General features: G+C 40.8%; 1 protein-coding gene across 3 annotated transcripts in view; it reads left to right on the top strand.

The window, feature by feature from the left end:
* The window catches only part of PAG1 (phosphoprotein membrane anchor with glycosphingolipid microdomains 1), a 143,733-nt gene extending 124,550 nt beyond the window's left edge, over positions 1–19,183 (top strand). For all 3 annotated transcript variants that reach the window (XM_030937387.1, XM_010378480.2, XM_030937386.1), the window contains 3 exons: positions 1,494–2,095; positions 6,442–6,501; positions 10,024–19,183. In XM_030937387.1, coding sequence (XP_030793247.1) covers positions 1,494–2,095; positions 6,442–6,501; positions 10,024–10,386 — 1,025 coding nt within the window. In that variant the 3' untranslated portion in view covers positions 10,387–19,183. The remainder of the gene's footprint in view (positions 1–1,493; positions 2,096–6,441; positions 6,502–10,023) is intronic.
* Positions 19,184–19,530: the final 347 nt, after the last annotated feature.

Below are 19,530 nucleotides of genomic sequence, written 5' to 3'. Positions count from 1 at the left end.
GTCCTTCCTGAAGCCTCAAGGAGAATCCATTGGCCTCTCTCTCATTCTTCACATCGCTCTCTGACCCTTCCACCTCCCTATTCACTTATAGGGATCCCTGTGATTACACTGGGCCCACCTGGATAATCCAGGCTTCCCTCTCATCCCAGTCATCTAATTAACAGCCTTAATTCCACCTGTAACCCTAATCCCTCCATACCCTTCACAAAACCTAACACATTCACAGGTTCCAGGAATTAGGAGGCAGACATTTTTCAGGGTCGTTCTGCCTTCCACAGAGATGTTGCTAATTTGCCTGATATCTTAGAGCCAGCAGGCTAAGGATCTGTAATTGGAACCAGACAGTCTGAGCCCTGGGCACACAGTCAGCCACTCTGCATGACCTGCACATCATGCATTGTATGCTCTTGCTGATGGAAGGAGCAGTTAGGTTTCCTTCCTGCTTTGGAGTTTACACCATGCTTTCACCTGAGGTAGGAGGGCGTCCTGTTACCCCTGTTTACTGATAAGGAAACTGGGGGGTAATCGGGACACCAGTGCCTGTTCTCTGTCCACATGATATAGACAACTGGAACCAGAGAGCAAAAGTTCACCCCCTCCGTGATGATCAGGGATTTAGAACACACAGGGGTGTTGGTAAGTTCAGAAGGACTGGGGGATCCATTGTCATTTTTTCACATACCCCTTGGAGACACTATTTCTAACTCCCCCAGAGTGAGACACTAATGGAATAACTTGCTTACTTTGTGTCCACATCCTAAGGACAAGGCTTTCTGTTTCGTTGAACGATGTGTCTGTAGCACCCTGCACCATCCCTGGCGCATGGCAGGCACTCACAACACGGTTGACAAAGGGACGGCTGAACAGCTTCACACAATAGCATCTCTGTGGCTGGCCAAGAATTTCACATTTGGTTTTTTCTAATTTGAGGTAGGAATGTTGGTGGCGGTGAGATGGAAGCAAGGTATGAGGTGCCAGTCCCTTTGTGCTAATGGCTGAAGGGTGCATGTTTGCCCTGTGGTTTCTATTATATCTGCCAAACAAAAGTGACCTGTGTGAAAGGGGGTGGCTACCAATAATTCCCTCCACACAGGCAGGGGCCAGTGGGGCTGGGGAGTGTGGTTACTGCACATGCTGCCTTTCTGGTGTCCAGCCTCCCAGAGTTCGGCTGCATCAAACTGGTCATCTTCTGGTCACATCGGACAATCTGCCTACAAGAGTCTCATTGGAGTGACATTAAGGGAAGTAATTGTGAACTATACTTATAGCCAAGATAACTTATTAAATCTTGTATTGGGAAAGATATAATGATCAGCTTTATTTTAAACTGTGTTTGAAGTAGGGTACCAACTGACAGAGCAACTATAATTCGTGCCTGAGACTTAAATAAAAAGCACGCATCTTGATTTAACCTAACTTTATATGACCTGATTCTCGGTAATGATTATTGAAAGAGTTGCCTTTCTCCACTTTTAATGTGTCTGCTGCTTTAGTTCTTTCAGAGGACAGTACTCTGACCTGCATGCAGCATTACGAGGAAGTCCAGACATCGGCTTCGGATCTGCTAGATTCCCAGGACAGCACAGGGAAGCCAAAATGTCATCAGAGTCGGGAGCTGCCCAGAATCCCTCCCGAGAGTGCAGTGGACACCATGCTCACAGTGAGAAGTGCGGACGGGGACCAGGGCCTGGGGATGGAAGGGCCCTATGAAGTGCTCAAAGACAGCTCCTCCCAAGAAAACATGGTGGAGGACTGCTTGTACGAAACTGTGAAAGAGATCAAGGAGGTGGCTGCAGCTGCACACCTGGAGAAAGGCCACATTGGCAAGGCAAAATCTACTTCCACCTCGAAAGAGCTCCCAGGGCCCCAGACTGAAGGCAAAGCTGAGTTTGCCGAATATGCCTCGGTGGACAGAAACAAAAAATGTCGCCAAAGTGTTAATGTAGAGAGTATCCTTGGAAATTCATGTGATCTAGAAGAGGAGGCCCCACCACCTGTCCCTGTTAAACTTCTGGACGAGAATGAAAACCTTCAGGAGAAGGAAGGGGGAGAGGCGGAAGAGAGTGCTACAGACAGCACCAGTGAAACTAACAAGGTGGGCGCTGGCGTTTTGTTTTGCCTTTGTGGGTTCCTGTACTGGTTAGGAATCTAGCTGGCCCTGGAGCTGTTCTGGGAAATATCTGCAAACACTTTCCAGTTTGTGGAATGATAAGAGCTGTGCTCATGTAAGCTGTGTTTGACTTTTTCCCCCTCCAAGTAATAAAATACGAAAAACTTACAGTTATCAAATATTTCTCTCAGCATCTTACTTGGATGTTTTCACATTGTTTCCATCATGTCTAATTAGGGCCAAATCTTGTTTGCTTCATTTTGAAGTCCAGGAATTAAATAGAGAAACTGGACTCTTTGCCCACACATTTTACCTATTCTGCTTGTTGGCTGCCTCAGCAGCATGGTGACCTTTACCCTTCCAGGATCCCCAAAAATCAGCATGCATAGCAACAGGCACCATGGGAACGAACTCACAGGTGCCCCTGGTTATATCTGATTGTACAAACCTTCATCTAAATCAACAGATCTTATTTTGTGACCATTTCTAAACTATAACCTATACTTCCTCAATTTAGATATTCAACAAAGCTCTAAAATGCATTAGCAATCCACAGCCTTCTGTATATGTCTGATAACTTGATATCTGAGCCACAGTGAAGTTCACATCCCTAGTTGTCAAAATCTCTTTGGGATTTAACTAGGTCCATCTGCTTCAGGCAACTAATAACTAATTTCTGTTTTCCACACAGAAAAAGAGCAAGGTTCTCTCTTCTATTCAGATTTTAGTAGGAAGGACAAGTAGCAGGTTAGCCAGTCACTAGTAGTCTTGAAAACCTTCTGTAGTTCATGGCCAGAGGCGAACCCTCACTCTGTCCAAATTAGACCAAGAAAGTCATTCTTTCTGCTGTTCTCTGGATGCATTTCAACTTTTCGTATTATCCATGAAATCAGCTGTTGACAGCACCAATAGAAGGGTTTATGAACATGTTCATAAAATGCAAAAATGCAGTCCAATTTTTTGCCCTTCATAGAATCAAAGACCGTAAACCTGATGTAAAGTTCATACTGCCTAAACCAGATAAAGCTTTTTGCTTACAAGCATTAGAAAGATAGGAGGATGAGTTGTCTAACCATCGCTAGTAAACGGTTCTCCAGATTTCACATTAAAAACTGGAAATACTCATCTGGAAATGAAATTATCCTTCCACAATATAGTAAAAATGAGTAATCCATCATCTTTGTGTAAACAACCCTGATTTTAAGTGAATTGAGAATTTGAAGTATTTAATATTCATTTATTTAACAAAAGATCTTAATGAGCACTGCTGTGTGCACAGTCTTCTATGTGCTGGAAACAAAACGTACATGAACAAAATCCCTGCCCTGTGGAACTTACACATTAGTGGGAAGAGACAGACATAAAGTTTAAAGTTTGTAAGAGAAAAAAAGAGAACTGAACAAGGGGGACTGAGAAAACAGGTGGGGAGTACAGTTTTGGATAGAGTGGTCAGGGTCTGCCCAGCTATGAAGGTGACATTTGAGGTAAAGGAGCCAAGGGAATGAAGTTTGTGCTTTTGTGGAAAGAGCACATGAAGCAGAGGGGATGCCCAGTGTGAGGCTCCTGAGGTTAGAGCTTGCAGCTGGCTTTTTAAGGGAAGAGGAGGGGACTGCTGTGGCTGGAGAGGGAAGAACAAGGATAGCAGTGAGGAGAAAGAGAACCAGAGCTCGATCCTGGATGGCCTTGGCTTATAGTCTGAACACTAATAATGTCACTAGAGTCCCAAGCAGCAGAATGGCACAACCTAGCCTATGTTTTCAAAGGATCCCTCTGACTCCAGTTTTGAAATAGACTATAAAGGGTAGAAGTGAGGAGACCAATTGGGTGGCGACTCTAATAAACCAGATTAGAAATGGCAGTGGCCTGGATCAGGGCAGAGGCAGCAGAGGTGATGAGAAAAGCTAAGCCAGAGCCAAGAGATTTGCTGATGGATCCTAAGTGTAGTCAGATAAAGAAGAGACAGTGATGAGTACGACGCTGGGCCCAACACACAGGGAAGATGGAATCGCCGTTAACTGAAATGAAGAGGATACAGGCAGAGCAGGTTGAGGGGGAGATCCAGCATTCAGGACTGGATATGTTTAGCTTGAGATACTTATTGGACTTCCAAGTAGAGCTTATCAGATGGTAGCTGGATTGATAAGCCAGGTAAAGAGGAAAGGCTGGGGCTGGATTTGCTGATGTGGGAGTCATTCACAGAATGTGGTTTTAAAAGTCATGAAATTGGATGAGGTCACAGGATAGGTGAGTGTAAATAGAGGCTGGCAGAGCTCCAAGAATAGAGATCTGGAAAAGGAACCAGCAGAAGAGACCAAAGTAGGAAACAAAAACAGGAAAGCTGTGGAGTCCTGGAAGCCAGTGAAGAACATGTCCAGGGAGGAAGGAGTGGCGGGCTTCTCTGCCGAGTGCAGCAAGTGGGTCAGGGAAGATGAGTCTCATTGGTGCCCCTGACAAGAGCAGTCTCTGTGGAATGGTAGAGGCAGAAACGTGACTGAAATGGATTAGAAAGAGAATAGGAGGAGAAGAATGGTTTGGTTGACTTTTTAGACAACTCTTTAAAAGATTTTGCTATAAAAAAGTGAGACAGGCTGGGCACAGTGACTCATGCCTGTAATCATAACACTTTGGGAGGCTGAGGTGGGTGGATCACTTGAAACCAGGTGTTTTGAGACCAGCCTGGGCAATGTAGCAGAACCCCGTCTCTACAGAAAATACAAAAATTAACTGGTCATGGTGGTGTGCACCCGTAGTCCCAGCTACTTGGGAGGCTGTGGTGGGAGAATGGCTTGAGCCTGGGAGGTCAAGGCTGCAGTGAGCCAAGATCACGCCACTGCATCCCAACCTGGATGACAGAGTGAGACACGGTCAAAAAAAAAAAAAAAAAAAAAAATGGAAGTGAGATAATGAGTAGGTAGAATTTCAGAGGACTGGGTTTGTTTTGTTTTTAGAATGAGAGAAACAACAGCACGTTTGCATGTGGCTGGGAATGATCCTACACTGGGAGAATTCCTGGCTCTGTACTCACACATAGGTATGTGGGGACAGAGTCTAGTGTGTAGGAAAGAGGGGATCGCCTGAAGGCAGAACATGGAGAACCCATTTGACAGGGAAGAAAGAAAATAGATTAATGCAGAGGCTGAGGGTAGGGGTAAGTTGTGCAGAGGCTGAGGGTAGGGGTAAGTTGTGCAGAGGCTGAGGGTAGGGGTAAGTTGTGCAGAGGCTGAGGGTAGGGGTAAAAGTTCATACAAATTTATTCTGATTCCTTCAGTTTTCTTAGCCAACTAGGAAGCAAGATCATCTGCTCAGAGTGAAGATAGGTGAGGAGGTGTTGGAAGTCTGGGGAGAAGAGGAGAAGCTGCAAAGTAGACTGTGAGTTGAGCAGAGACTGGGTGTATTGCGGAAGCATCAGATGATACGGAGCTGCTTTAAGGACTCACTAGAGGGTTGAGTTCACATATGATTGGCAGTTGACTACGGAGCTTAAGCCTAGTAAAGCAGTACAGGACACCAAGGAGAAGGACAGACGTTGAAAGCATGAATGGGTCCCAATGGTGTTGAAGGAGCATTGGAACTGGGTTACAGAAGGAGTGAGCTTTGACCACGAGCACTGGTCTGAAAGGGGTTGCAAGGAGCTGGGCTGGTGGAGAGGCTGTGGTTTAGAAAGGCCCGGGTGCAACCATGAGGGTGCTGAGGTCAGGGGTGGACATGGAGAGGGGACACAGAGCACAAGATCAGTGGGAGCAGGGGAAGTCAAGGAACTGAAAGACGGGATTTAGGATACACATTTGTTGAGGTCACCAAAAATTAAGACAAGGGATGTGTTAGAGAATCAGTAAACCAAGAGCCAAAATCATTGAGAAATCAGGCAGGGGGCAAAACACAAAATGTGAGTCATTTTCTCCATTAGCTTTGAAGTTTCCAAATGACTTAAGGATCTTTCTGATAATGCCAGCAAACTGTAGAATATAAAATTCAGGCATTTGATGAAGAAACACCATGTTTTTAAGTATTAATCCTCCATGGATGACCAATCCTTCAGTGACAATTAGGAATTCAAACAGTAGTCTAAATAATTCTTTTGGCTTCTTTGTACCTACAGATCCAAATACAAAATTAGAGGAAATTTCTCTAAGGATAATACTACTAGATATCCCTGAACATCGTACATGTAATAGATTGCATAAGTGTTTGTTTCTCTTCCTATAATTTCTTCCTGGTTCCATAAAAATCATTTGAAAACATTTCTAGACAGATATGAGGAAACATGTGCAAAAGAAAGGTTAGATTGTTAACATCAAACTACTTTCCTTGGCTTGTGTTTGTTCTGACAGAGATTTAGCTCATTGTCATACAAGTCTCGGGAAGAAGACCCCACTCTCACGGAAGAAGAGGTAAGTTTGTTTGTTTTTAAAAAGAGAAAACTCATGTATTAAAGAATAGAGCTTCTCCCCTTGAATACATGCACTGTAATGTTACCTTTGAAAGAGCTGAAATATTCTCCTGTGCCTATGTTTGAGATCAGGACTTGGGATGTTGGTTTTATAATGGCTCAGAGAGACTGACGGGCAGACCAGACAAGAAGGATGACAGGACAAGCAGTCAGCATAGGAAAAGAAACTGAGCAGGAAAGCAGGGTCAGGAAAAATAGAGAGGGCAGGGGAGAAGAGTAGAAGAAAAACATTCCAGCATGGGAGCAGTCAGGAAGACCACATCAGAAGGAAATAAATCATGGGTTGGAAAATTCAGGAAATTAGAACAGGTGGATGTAGGGAATTTGCTCCCTCCTGGGAGACAGAAAGAGGAGGTCTCCGTGTGGAAATTTGGATGCTGAGAGCAGATTAACTTCAGTAAGTACAGTTCCAGGCTGGAGCGAGGGTCAGACATAGCAGCCAACAAGAGCAGATCGCATATTCCCAAGCACCAGGGTGCAAAATTCACGGGTTAGATTTTCAATGAAAGATTAAAATTGTTAAAGCCAGTATTATATATATATATATACACATATGAAATATATATATGTGTATACACACACACACATACACACACACACACATATATATATAATGTCAAGCTATGCTCAGAGAGCTAAGCACCTTTTAATCTAACTGCATATAACTTCTATCTGGAATTCCTAACAGAGTAAATTGTGTACACGTACAAGAGCAAAGTACATATGCAGGTACATCACTTCTTCTAGGACTCTGAGTAAAACATTAGAATATGGAGATAGACTCCCACATTGAATGTTTAAGGAGCAGAAGTGCTTTCCCTAGGTGATATTGCCCACCCTCTTCCATGTTTCTACCTCCAGAATGGACCAGCCATCTGTCTATCTGGTTGCACAGACCAAAACCTAGGGGTCATCTTGATACTTCCTTTTCCTCGCTGTCCTCCTACACAGTCAATTGCCAAGACCCATCAGTTGCACCTCCAAACTGTTTTCTTTGTGTACCCACCTTCCTCAAGCCCACTGCGGCCACCCCTCCCTGGGCCAGAACAGTCCCCTCCTGCTGGTCCCTGGCAGCTCCTTGGCCTCCCTCCACTCTGTTTTCTACTCTGCAGCCAAAGTGATCCCATTTGGGACAAGAAGATAAAATATATAGGAGTTCTGGAAACTACAGGCTATGTAAAATTGTAAATTGCTTCTTATCTTACAATTGAAACAGGACCTAGTTAAACTGATGAATTTTTAACATGACATAACTATGACTCACAGACATTCATTTTAGGACAAAGAGGAAAAATAAATATAAAAGGATTTTTTTGTATTTATGTAATTTAATGTTAAACAGTCCAGACTGAAGCTGAGATCTGAGCTTTAAGTTCTGTTATCCCAATTTAACAGAATGTTGTGGAAATGATTGATTAGAAAAAGAAGAGAAATGGGGAAAAGGAAGACAGTAACTTATGAGAATATAGCAACAATTTACAGACTGAGGAATAACGAAAGTTTTAAAGAGAAAAATTGAGAAGCTAAATAGCAAGGGGGCTAGAAGAGAAACCTGTATACAAAATAAAAATAATAGTCATAATAGTCATAGAAAACAGTAAAATGGAATATTAGAAGACTCAAGAAGCTTTTATAAAAGTTGAAATGCACAGTGAGACCCTCCTCACACTAGGTTCATTCCCAGAGTCAATATTAAATTGCAAGTTAATGAATGAGGACAAAGGCCAAGAAGACCAAGTACTCTTACAAAGAGTGAGGGCCATTAATGGCAGGGACCATGGGGAAGAAAGCTGAGGAGAGAAGCAAACGGTGGTGAGGGGCTGACTCTCACTGTTCCAGTCTAAGTCAGGGTACGTTTGTCCTCCTCGATGTTACCAGGTGATGAATAAACTGGTATGCCTCTCCCCTCACCACTGTCATCCATTGTTTACCCTTTTATAATCTGGCCATATGTAATTTTTGGGTTAGACCACCATTTAGATAATACATTCTGTGTTTGCACTTCAGTATAAACAGCAGTGAATATTTTTTATTCTCCCTAAATTCAAAGAAATTATAATTATTCTATTTTGAGAGCAGTTTTTTCATTAAAACCTCTAAGGTGAGAATGTTAATAATTTCATATTCATTAGGATAGTCAGATCAACATGGCAGGAGTTTTCCAAAGACCGTTTTTCTGAACTGTAAACCCTTGGGATTGTCAAGTCCTCACCAAACGGAACCAGCCACCAGCCTGTAATGAAAAGTTCTCATGCAAATGACCAGTTAGCATGTGGCAGGCCTGTCTTAAGAAGCTTTTGAGGCCACCTGGAAACCTCACCCGCAGTATGTGAGAAAAGTGAAAGCAGGAAAATGTCCCTCAGCCCTTGGGAAGCCAGGCATCTGTGAGGAAGCATGTTCATGTATTTCCTGGGTATTTGAATGAATCAAATCACTGTGATAAAAATAAACACAGGTAGTGAAGGGTATTTTTACTTATTTCCAGCCATGATTTTTCACAATAAAATAATACTCCCCAAAAGTCTCCTAATCAGTACATTTAATCTTCACAATGAATGAAATCCCTGTTGATAGCGGAGGTGATACAGGATTTATTAGTGAGACTGTGAGGACTGGGAGGGTGTGCTTGGAGAGTCACTGGCTCTTCCCATAGGAAATAGTATCCCGTAAGTTGTTATTTCTGACTTGGCTGGATGCAAGCGAGAATGAGTTTTCCCACTGAATAAAACTAGACCTGGTCTGTCAATGTCTGTTTAACCAGTAATACACAACTAAGTCAAAAAATAATGGACAGGAATGCCCTTTCAGATATATGTGTACCACCAATGAGAATCCAGCAATGGGTGTTGGAGACCACTGTGATGCACGAAGCATGGAGTAGTCTAATTCAGTGGTTCTCACACTTTGCTGGCCATAAGAATCAGCACCGATTGCTGGGCCCCAGCCCTGAGATTGTGATTTGGTGGTTCTGGGGTGAGGCCTGAGAACTTGCCTTTCTGACAAATTCCCAGATCCTGCTGCTGCTGGTTTACAGCCCACACTTTGAGAATCACTAGTCTACTATGTGTTTTCTGTCCTTTTTTGTAAAGCAGTGGAGCCCTTTTTCAGGCAAAATATCATTCTGATATAGAAATGAAATAAAACACAATGCTGTGGTCAGGTTTCCGGGAGCTTCGGGAGCTTTCCACCCCACCTCTCCTCAAATTCCTCCGCAGACCCAAGAGAACTGGGTTTTCATGGAATTAAGGGAATATGACTGATCTCGTTAACACAGTTGAAGATAATGTGTGTAATTATTCTCTAGTAATGTGCTCCATAATTAGTACAGATAAGAAAGAACAAATCTTTAAGGAGCACACACACACACAGAAGCCCAGGAGTGCTCAGTATGTAGCTTGTCACTAAAAAGAGGGAGGGGGAAGTCACAGCTGGAAGTTTATTCAACTCTTCCTTTGTTTCCTAGATCTCTGCTATGTACTCATCAGTGAATAAACCTGGACAGTTAGTGAATAAATCAGGACAGTCGCTTACAGTGCCAGAGTCCACCTACACCTCCATTCAAGAGGACCCACAGAGGTCACCCTCCTCCTGTAATGATCTCTATGCTACTGTGAAAGACTTCGAAAAAACTCCAAACAGCACACTTCCACCAGCAGGGAAGCCCGGCGAGGAGCCAGAGCCTGATTATGAAGCGATACAGACTCTCAACAGAGAAGAAGAAAAGGCCACCCTGGGGACCAATAGCCACCGCGGTCTCGTCCCAAAGGAGAACGACTACGAGAGCATTAGTGACTTGCAGCAAGGCAGAGATATTACCAGGCTCTAGCAACCCAGAGGACAACCCTGGGTAGCCTGTGATCAGTATCTGGGGACGTTTCTTCCATGGAAGAGAAGAAATGACACAAATCTATACTTCATATGCTGCTTTAGTCACCTGAAGATGATTGGAGAGGCCCTGACTGTTCTCCCAGTTGTTCAGTTTCTGAGACAGAGAGGTACGGACTAGGCTGCACCTGAGCGTGCCCCTGCCTGCCAGATGGACAGGCACATCTCCCTCCCGCACCCTCACCGCCCACAAAAGATCCCAGCTGTCAGTGGTCTCATCTCATTAGTGAGGAAAGCCAAGCTGTATGGAAAAACTGCACTCACCAAGGACCGCAACGCCCCCAGCCTGAAGTACTGCCATTCAGAAGGGCCAGGTTTTTCTTCCCCTCTTTCCTTTTCTCTGTCTGCTATTGACTTTAAGGCTTCTTCCCCCTTGAAATGTCCAGATTCCTGTGGTTCATTCCAAGGAAATTTTCACACAAAGCTTGGCCTTTGCTTTCAATGTAGGTGTTTTAGGATGGCGACAAACCATGGCTGCTGCTTTCTGCCCAGGTCGCCAGTCCTCCCCAGAGAGCTGCGCGTCGGCACCTGGGGATCTGGACCCTGCAGCTGAAGGGACGGGGGAGGGACGTCCCTGGAGTCTCTTCCATCTTTGTTCCTCCTTATTTTGGCACTCTGTATCAGCAGCCTCTCCCCAAAGTACTTGAAGTCAGTTTTAGATGCTTTATTTTATTTTTCTAGTCAAAAACGTGTTTCCCCCAGTGTTTGAAAACTCGTCTGAGCCTTTTCAGTATTTTCCATGAGTATTGTGGTACTTCTATACTTGTTTAAGCCCAGAACTCATTCCTTCAAAACAGAGAGCCTTAATCTTTATGTTGGGACACAGACCACATATTTGGATGGCAGCCATGCGTCCATCTCCAAAGGGCTGTGCACATGAATGTGTATTTCCCATGGTCTCCACTGCCCACACCAATAGTGTGGCATCTCATAAGTTAACTGCTACCCTAAGGTAATCTAAGATTAAAATACAAACATTTATTTTTGTTATGTAAGTTTATAAGATGTTTTATGTTCAATGCCTAATTTCTCAAAAGTGCCAGAAAAAAATGTATATTAACTGTTTTGATTTTATGTACAATGATTTATACTCTCCTTTGGAAAAGATACCATAAAGCACATAAGCTAGATCATTACTAGGAGCTGTTATCTTTTTCCTAATCAAGTGTTTAGAACACTGATGGTTTTTAAAGACTCACCTTTTTAAATGGTACTTGGAGCTCCTGATCCAAATTACCTAGACCCTAGAGAAATAAATGGAAAATACATAAATAATTAATCATTTTCATTGGTTTACAGTGGGCAATATTGAAATATTTGAAAGGGTAAAATGGAAAGAAGAACAAAATATGATGAGAGGTGGCTGTGAATTACAAACCTCATAAAAGTGTCCTAATTCAAGTTTAATTACATTTTTTCAGAAAACAGTGATGAATTCTGTAGTCCAGTGCTTGCCAATGCAAATTGCCTATTGGAATCTTCTTCCTATATTTTACAAACATCAGTGGCTGAAATAGCTCAGATTAAGAGCTCAGCCTGGTTTGATTTTAATCATCTCTTTAGATCTTATAAGGCCGGCATTAGGAAACTTGTTCACTTTTCATTTTCAAAGGAGCCTAGTTGAAGTGCTATTATGAGCGTGAGCTATGGAAAGACAGCTTTTCCTATACTCATAAAGAAAAAAAAATGAGGAAATTATTTCATCCTATTGTGACATCTGTGACTTTTTAGATTTAATAATCTTGCTGTTTTTCTTCTTTATGGGCAAAGAATGTAATTGGGAGGATGAAGTGTGTTAAAAATTGTAGAGACCAGCTCACTGGAACGTTTTTCCATCCCTGTATTCATGGTTTGACTTTGTGACTGCTCTACATTGCATTTCTGACATTGCGAAGTGAGCTATGTTCGTTGTTGTGATTATTTTGCAATCAGCCTGGTCTCTCCCATGAAGATGTCATGTGCATAAACACAATCATCATTGATTAGAAGATCATAGCAGAATACCCTTGGATTAGAGAGAAGTTTGTACCTTGCATTTTTCTGAATTCCAGTCTCTCATAAGCACTGCTTTGCCTGGTGATTTTCACTGCTTTGTGTTAATGACTTTGACTCAGCAGCCTCTCACATGATGGGGTTCTTTAGTACATGGTAACAGCCATGTCATCTTACACACCTAGCATTGTGCATGCTGTAGTGACATCCTTTATAGGCACCTTACAGCTCAAAACTTTCGTTTCATTTCATGCCTTACTTATCAAAAAGGCAGGGAAGTAGGTATGATATCTAAATTTAAAAAAATAAAAATAATAAAAAAACCTTTTTATAGAAAGCTCATAAATAATCACGTAATTTTGCAATTTCATTACCAAAATATCCCCCAGAAGTTTTCAAATATTAGTTCTGCAATGTGGCCATGAAATATGCACTGAAATATACCTTTTAATTTGAGAACCAGTGGTTAAAATAAGCTGTGATATAAAGTATTTTCAGTGTACTTTTAAAGGAAGTGTAAGGCCCTCCAGCATAAATGCTAAAAGAATAGACGGTAGCACAGGCCATGAGGGCTGGAGGAGAGAAGCAGAGTGAACCTTAGAAAGACAGCTCAGCTCTTTGGAGCACTGGATATTTTACTGAAGTGTATTTACTGAGGCACCATCACTGTTTTGACTGTATAGTATAGTTTTTCATAAATTTCATCACATTTACTTTGTTCAGAATCTGGGCTTGAATCTTTGAGTTCAGCAAAAGCCTATGGCTTCTTTTAAAAAGTTTCATCTTGAGCTAATGCTACAGTTTAAATAAAATATATGAAAGGTAGTTATCAAAAACAATTTGTATATTTAAAATTCTATTTTGACATCCATTTTTTACATCAATTATAGCAGGTTATGTGAAATTTAAAAATAAATTTTAGGACTTTTTTTTATCTTGTAAGTAAGAATTATAAATCTATCTCAGTTAAAAGGATCTTTGTTTTTATTCAGATATTTTGAAAGTTTAGAAGCATTTTGTATGCTACTTTTGGTATTTCTTAAGTATAGTCAGCAGGAAAGGATAACCTGTTTTATGCAAAATTTTTTTAATTTGTCAAATGTTTTTAGTATGTCTACTTTCTGAAATAGTCTCAATATCCTATCTGTATCCTAGGCAGATAACTACACAAGAGCAAAATGCTATATAGAAAAGAAAATATTTGAGGAAATCTTAAATTCTATAAGAAAGTAATTCTTGCAAGAATGTTAGCTACATATTTTTTTTTTCTGTCCTGAATAAATTACATCATTAGGTCTGTTGAAGCTTTTGAAGCTACCACTATTCTTTGTGGGAAAAAGGCTAATTACTGATTTATCTGCCCTCAAAATCCCAGAGTTAATTCTAATTGAGTACTAAATTAACAGTAAGTAGTTAACACAGAGAACTAAAATTTAACCACATTATGTCACTATATATATTTCTCATGATTTTTGCTAATTAGAGCATTTACTTAACCAGTAATAAACACACACACACACACACACACACACATACACATACATATACGTGTGTGTGTATATACTTCGCTCTGACACAACTCTGGTGCTTAATTAGGATATGTTCTATTACGTATTTTGAATGTTTATCCTGCTAGTGTGATGAACTTTTGTTGGAAAAGCAGAATTAGAGGGAACAGTTTTTCAATCAGTTTCATTTGGTAATTACAGGAAAACCTTGAGTTGTCTAATTTAATTTTTCCAATTAATATATTTAGACTTTAAATTGCATCCATAATTCTCTTGGCTGAAAAACAGTGATATTTTAAGACAGTTCTGTTATACATGTGACTTACTTCTGACTCAGCCTGAGAGGAGGAAATGTAAAGAGATAAAAGATTTGGCCTAAAGCAGCAAGCGACTAGTAACCTTGAGCCAGGATGAAGCTAAGGCAACGTGACTCCCAAGTAGCAGGAGCAGAGGTTGGTCACCCGTGGCATTCTGTTTCATTCCCTTTTAAAATTATGAGGCTTTATAGGCAGTGTAAAACATCAGCAGGCAGCGATGTGATAGGATGTGCAAAAAAGCTGGTCTGATACCGTGGCTATAATTACAGAGCTTTAGTTCAATTAGGATTTTGTAAATAAGCAAATGACATTTTCTTCCAGTGCTCCTTATAATGGTTAATATGAGTCCATGCAATCTTGTGATGCCATTCTCCTGAAGGTGTTGATTTCTGGTACCCAGCCAGCTTAGCTTTGGCTGCTGGAAGCACAGTAGGTACTGATGGTTACTTCCTGGAAATCTTGACAGGCTTATTGTACTGTGTAATGGGGAAAAGTTGAAGTATAATGTTTGGTGTTAATAAGTGACTGATGTGAAAATAGAAACATGTGTCTATAATATCAAATATGGCTTTATTTGCAGTAATATCTAAATTCCTTATTCTACAGTAATATTTTCTTGCCTTGTGTTGTATCTTTTCTTAAATACATTTTTCCTGACAGTGGCTTTAGGCAAGTTGAACACACTTTGACTGAAAGTGTTCAACTTAAAGAGATCAGTCCAGAAACCATGATAAATTAGAATCTTGATCTGGAATTACCAAATTAAAATTTAAAATCATGGTCCAGAAGAGAACAAACATTCACGGCTTTTTTATCCTACTGCTCATTTTTAGGTCTGTGTTTACATCCAGTCTCTTCTATTTGTGAAGTATGTCATTACTTTTTTCAAGTTCTTCTTTGACGTAACTGAAAAATAATATTCCACATTCTTAATGTAACATGAAAAGTGAAATAGAATTGTTGTTTAAAAGACATTTTTTAAGAAGCATTCAACTCAGTAATCATTTCTCTTAATACAGGAAGTGTTTTTGGCTTGCCAGTTAGACACTGTGGGTCTTTTTTAAAATGTGCTGTCCTTCGGTTGCTTCATATCACCTTGCATAATCTTGTATTACAAAGGTTGATAATTGTCATTTCTCAGATGTCTGTATGTTACACTGGCAGCAGTAAAATGTTTTAATGTTGTTCCCTTTTAAATAATTGTGTTGTGTTAACATGCCTCATATTTTCTGGGGAAACTTGAAATATATCTAAACAAAAAAGATCTGTCATAAATAGGAATTGGCATGTCATTGTTAATGTGTTTTTTCCTCATAAAAGTAGTTACACCGAAAGTGACATATTGTCTATTACATGGGCCCAATCAGTATTAAAGTACTCCCATTACTCAAAAATATTAAAAGATAATTCATGACACTTAGTAGCATTTTCATTCATTGTTTCAAAAGGTCTTTGTAATGGTCAAATTGTCCACTTCACAAAAGAGTGAGAAAGTTGTTTTCAGTACTGGGAATTTTTAAACTTTAGTTTTAAGTCCCAAAGTATCTCTTATTAGCTTGAACATTTTGTGATTACTTTTCCTCCTGGATCTAGTCCTTTTAAGGAGTAAGTCTAAAGAATGAGGCCATGAAGTCACTATTTCTTCCCACCTCAGTTTGTCTCCTGGTACGTAGTCTACCACTTTGTCTACCTTGTCTACCACTTTGCGTAGCAATATCCCTGGGTCTCTTCCCCACTCAGCCTTCTGTGTCTACTGTTGACAGGACGTGCCATTATGTCTTTCCGGTACCGATCACAGTGCTGCCGTATCACAGACCCTGCCAGCCAGCATGGAGCCGTGCCTCATCACAGCTCTGCCCAACTCACAGGCTGCCAAAGTGAGGCCACAGGTCCACCTAGGGCGGCAGATGCTGGTGCTATTTGTCATGACTTTTGCCAAAACATGTACACTGTTGCTCACTTCTTTCAGAAGAATGGTTGACACTAAGGGGCCATGGAAAAGAACTTTTAAAAAATTATGTGGTGGAGTCAAACTCACAGAGGCAGAAATGTTAGCGCCATGCTCTAACCACAGAAGCTTAGTGTTCCCCGCAGCGCTCTGTATCTGGCCTGGGTCTCCTCAAGCGGCAGCCCCCACTGTCCAGCATGTGGAAGGTAGATTCTTATGACAACACCAGACCCATAGTTACCAGAAAACAAAAAAGGAAGCTGAGTGTTGTGAAGTGGAAGAAATCCTTTTTATAAGAAGGAATCATTTTTAGGCCGGGTGCAGTGGCTCATGCCTGTAATCCCAGCACTCTGGGAGGCTGAGACAGGCAGATCACTTGAGGTCAGGAGTTTGAGACCTGCCTGGCCAACATGATGAAACCCTGTCACTACTAAAAATGCAAAAAAATTAGCCAGGCATGGTGGCATGTGCCTGTAGTCCCAGCTACTCGGGAGGCTGAGGCCAGGAGAATCACTTGAACCTGGAAGGCAAAGGTTGCAGTGAGCTGAGATCGCAACACTGCACTCCAGCCTAGGTGACAGAGCGAGACTCCATCTCAAAAAGAAAGAAAAAAAGAAAGAAAACATTTTTCAAGCAAATTGAGTGTAAAATGTTTTCGCCATGAAGCCATTGCACCCTCTCCCCCAGGAAACAGTGCCTAAGGATGATGTCAAGTTACAGCCAGTTTGCGCTGATCCCCCAGGTCCTAAGAAAACTGTGAGTGCTTCACATGCAAAGGTAGAGCTACCAGATATGGAGAATAACTTGGCCATTTATAGCAAACTGCCTGACTTTGGGGTGAGAAACCAAGCACCTTCTAGGTCCTTGGATAGGTGAATTGGAGGTGCAGCTGCTAAAGTTCTCATTTTCTACATACTTCAGGAGCCAGGGTATTTCATTTTGGTTTTATAAAACTTTGCTGTAAGTCATCACAGTTAACTCTTTGAATGGATATTCTAGAGTGTATCTTTTTTTTCAAAATTAGCAGAACAGTTATCTCTGCTCATTCTCTTTATACATTTAGTTTTTTTAAAGTTCCCCTAGTATACCTGTTAGGCACTCTAAATAGGACACAATTAAGGCTAAAAGGAGGACCAGTCGCTCTCTAGAGCCTACAGTTCAGAATTGTCTTATTGTCGTGTCCTGGTTTGGTTTGGTTTGGTTTGGTTTGGTTTGGTTTGGTTTGGTTTTTAACTCAACAAGTTGGAAACCGTGAGTTTAAAGCAAACGGTTTCCTTTTCCTTTCTTAAGCTTAAAGAGAATTTTTTTTTTTTAATCTTCAGCTCCTCATTTAGGTAGTGAAGGCTTCCCTGAAAGACAGCAGTGCCCTTCTCTAGGAGAAGAGGTTGGGACTAAAAGCCTGAGTCTATGGGTTGAGGATTTTCAGCATTCCTTTCACAAGCCTCTATGTATTTTTAATGGAAGACTCATAAATGAACCTGATATGCTGTTCATGACCCATCCCTTAAGCATGCTTGCTTTTTTTAACTTTACTTTTTGAATATAGGACTTGTCTTGTTTTTCCTGGAGCCATGCTAGGATTTAATTCCTATGTACTGCCCCACCACTGCCCCGCCCACGTCCTGGAAGATGGCCGCCCCTGCAGCAATGCTCCCGTCTTGAGGACAAGCAATGTGGAAAGCGTCAGGAAAGCTGAACTTTACGTTCAAGTCAGCAAACATTTGTGAGCATTCTAGTAAGCTTGCGACCTTGATACTTTTTAAACATTTTCTTTTTATTTGCTTCGAGTATCAACCATATAGCTGACTCTAGAGCGGTGAAGGGAGTAGGGATTAGAGCAAAATTTGGACTTCCTGCCCCTATGGGTCTCAGTTCTCATGTCTCTCTGGGAAATGTATTGGCCCAATTCCCTATCTGCCACTCTGAGTCTCTTGAGTAAATGTGTGTAAATGAGAAAAATTATCTCAAAAATTTAACTTATAATTTAGATATTTTCTTCTTTTTAAACTCAGGAATAAACCTGGTTTATAGATAACATAATATGGCTACTAGAGCTATAATTGGGTAGGTGACTAGAAGCATTCTTTCAAATATATTTCTTGTAAAGACATCTACTTTGTTTTAACTAGGAAAAGAAACTCCTCATTAAAATAAGATAAACATTTCCAGAAGCACTTTCTAGAAGAGTGTAGCATCTGTCTACCATGCAGCCCGCAGTGTTTGTATCTTGCTCACAGTATTTCAAAAATTTTTATGGGTGAAAAAAATGTACATTTTTTAATTTATTGGAAAAGTATATTGAGTTGTTGAATTAAATTCTCAAATGGGACCATTTAGTGTAAAGAGAAGCATTGGTTTTGGAGACAAGAGCACAGGGCTGTGGTCCCTGTTCCAGCATTGACTTTACTGTGTGACCTCGAGCAAATGATTTAACTTCTCTGTGCCTCAGTTTCTCCATATACAAAATGGGGATAATGATACCAACCATTGCCTACCTCATAGAGATGTTATGGGGACAAATGAAATAATAGAGATAAGCACGAATGCTTTCAGCTCTTCAGAAGAAAGGTGCTATATAAATTGAAGTTGTGTTTTTAATGATCCAATTATTAATTATGTTTAGGGTTTAAATAACAATACTGTTAGTCACGTTAAGAATAAGTTTTGTTTTGATGCATATTTCCAATTCTCTTCTGTGACCAGATCTTGATCATTCAACCAGTAATGGTACCTGAGGAACTGAAATGGGTATTTGTTTTGTGTGTGTTTCTGCCGGTAGTATTTCAATTCTGAATATCCAGAAAAGACTGGAGTTTAACTTGTAATATCTTATAGTTTACATGTAATAAAACTTATTCAAGCTGTATATAAAAGTATGGTTACATGTAAATGGCAGGTATGTTGTAATTAAAGGCACTTATCAAATTGTCTTTGCTCTTTTTTCAATTGTAATAAAAGTCAGTTTTATATAAAGGCTTGTTAAAATTTATTTGGTATTTGAAAAGGCCAAGAATGGCTAATTTATTTATCTTTCATGCATTACCTCGGTTTTGGGATTCCAGCAGTCAACTCACCACCATAACAGGAAAGATAATATAATGTTCCTGGTAATCAGACCAAAGTGTGTAGAGGTTAGCATCAAAAACTTTGCAGAAAAGGACCCAAGTTTGAATCCCAGCCCCATCATGACTTTGAGGAAGCTGTTGGACTTCTTTGTGCCCTTCTTTCCACATTTGGAAATGGGGGGATTATAGTATAGAACCTGCTAATAGGGTTGTCTTGGGGATTAAATGAGATATTAAGCATGGTACCTGGCAAGG

Source organism: Rhinopithecus roxellana, chromosome 9, assembly GCF_007565055.1.
Source record: "Rhinopithecus roxellana isolate Shanxi Qingling chromosome 9, ASM756505v1, whole genome shotgun sequence".
Lineage (NCBI taxonomy): Eukaryota > Metazoa > Chordata > Mammalia > Primates > Cercopithecidae > Rhinopithecus > Rhinopithecus roxellana.
This window is presented reverse-complemented; position numbering and strand designations above follow the sequence as displayed.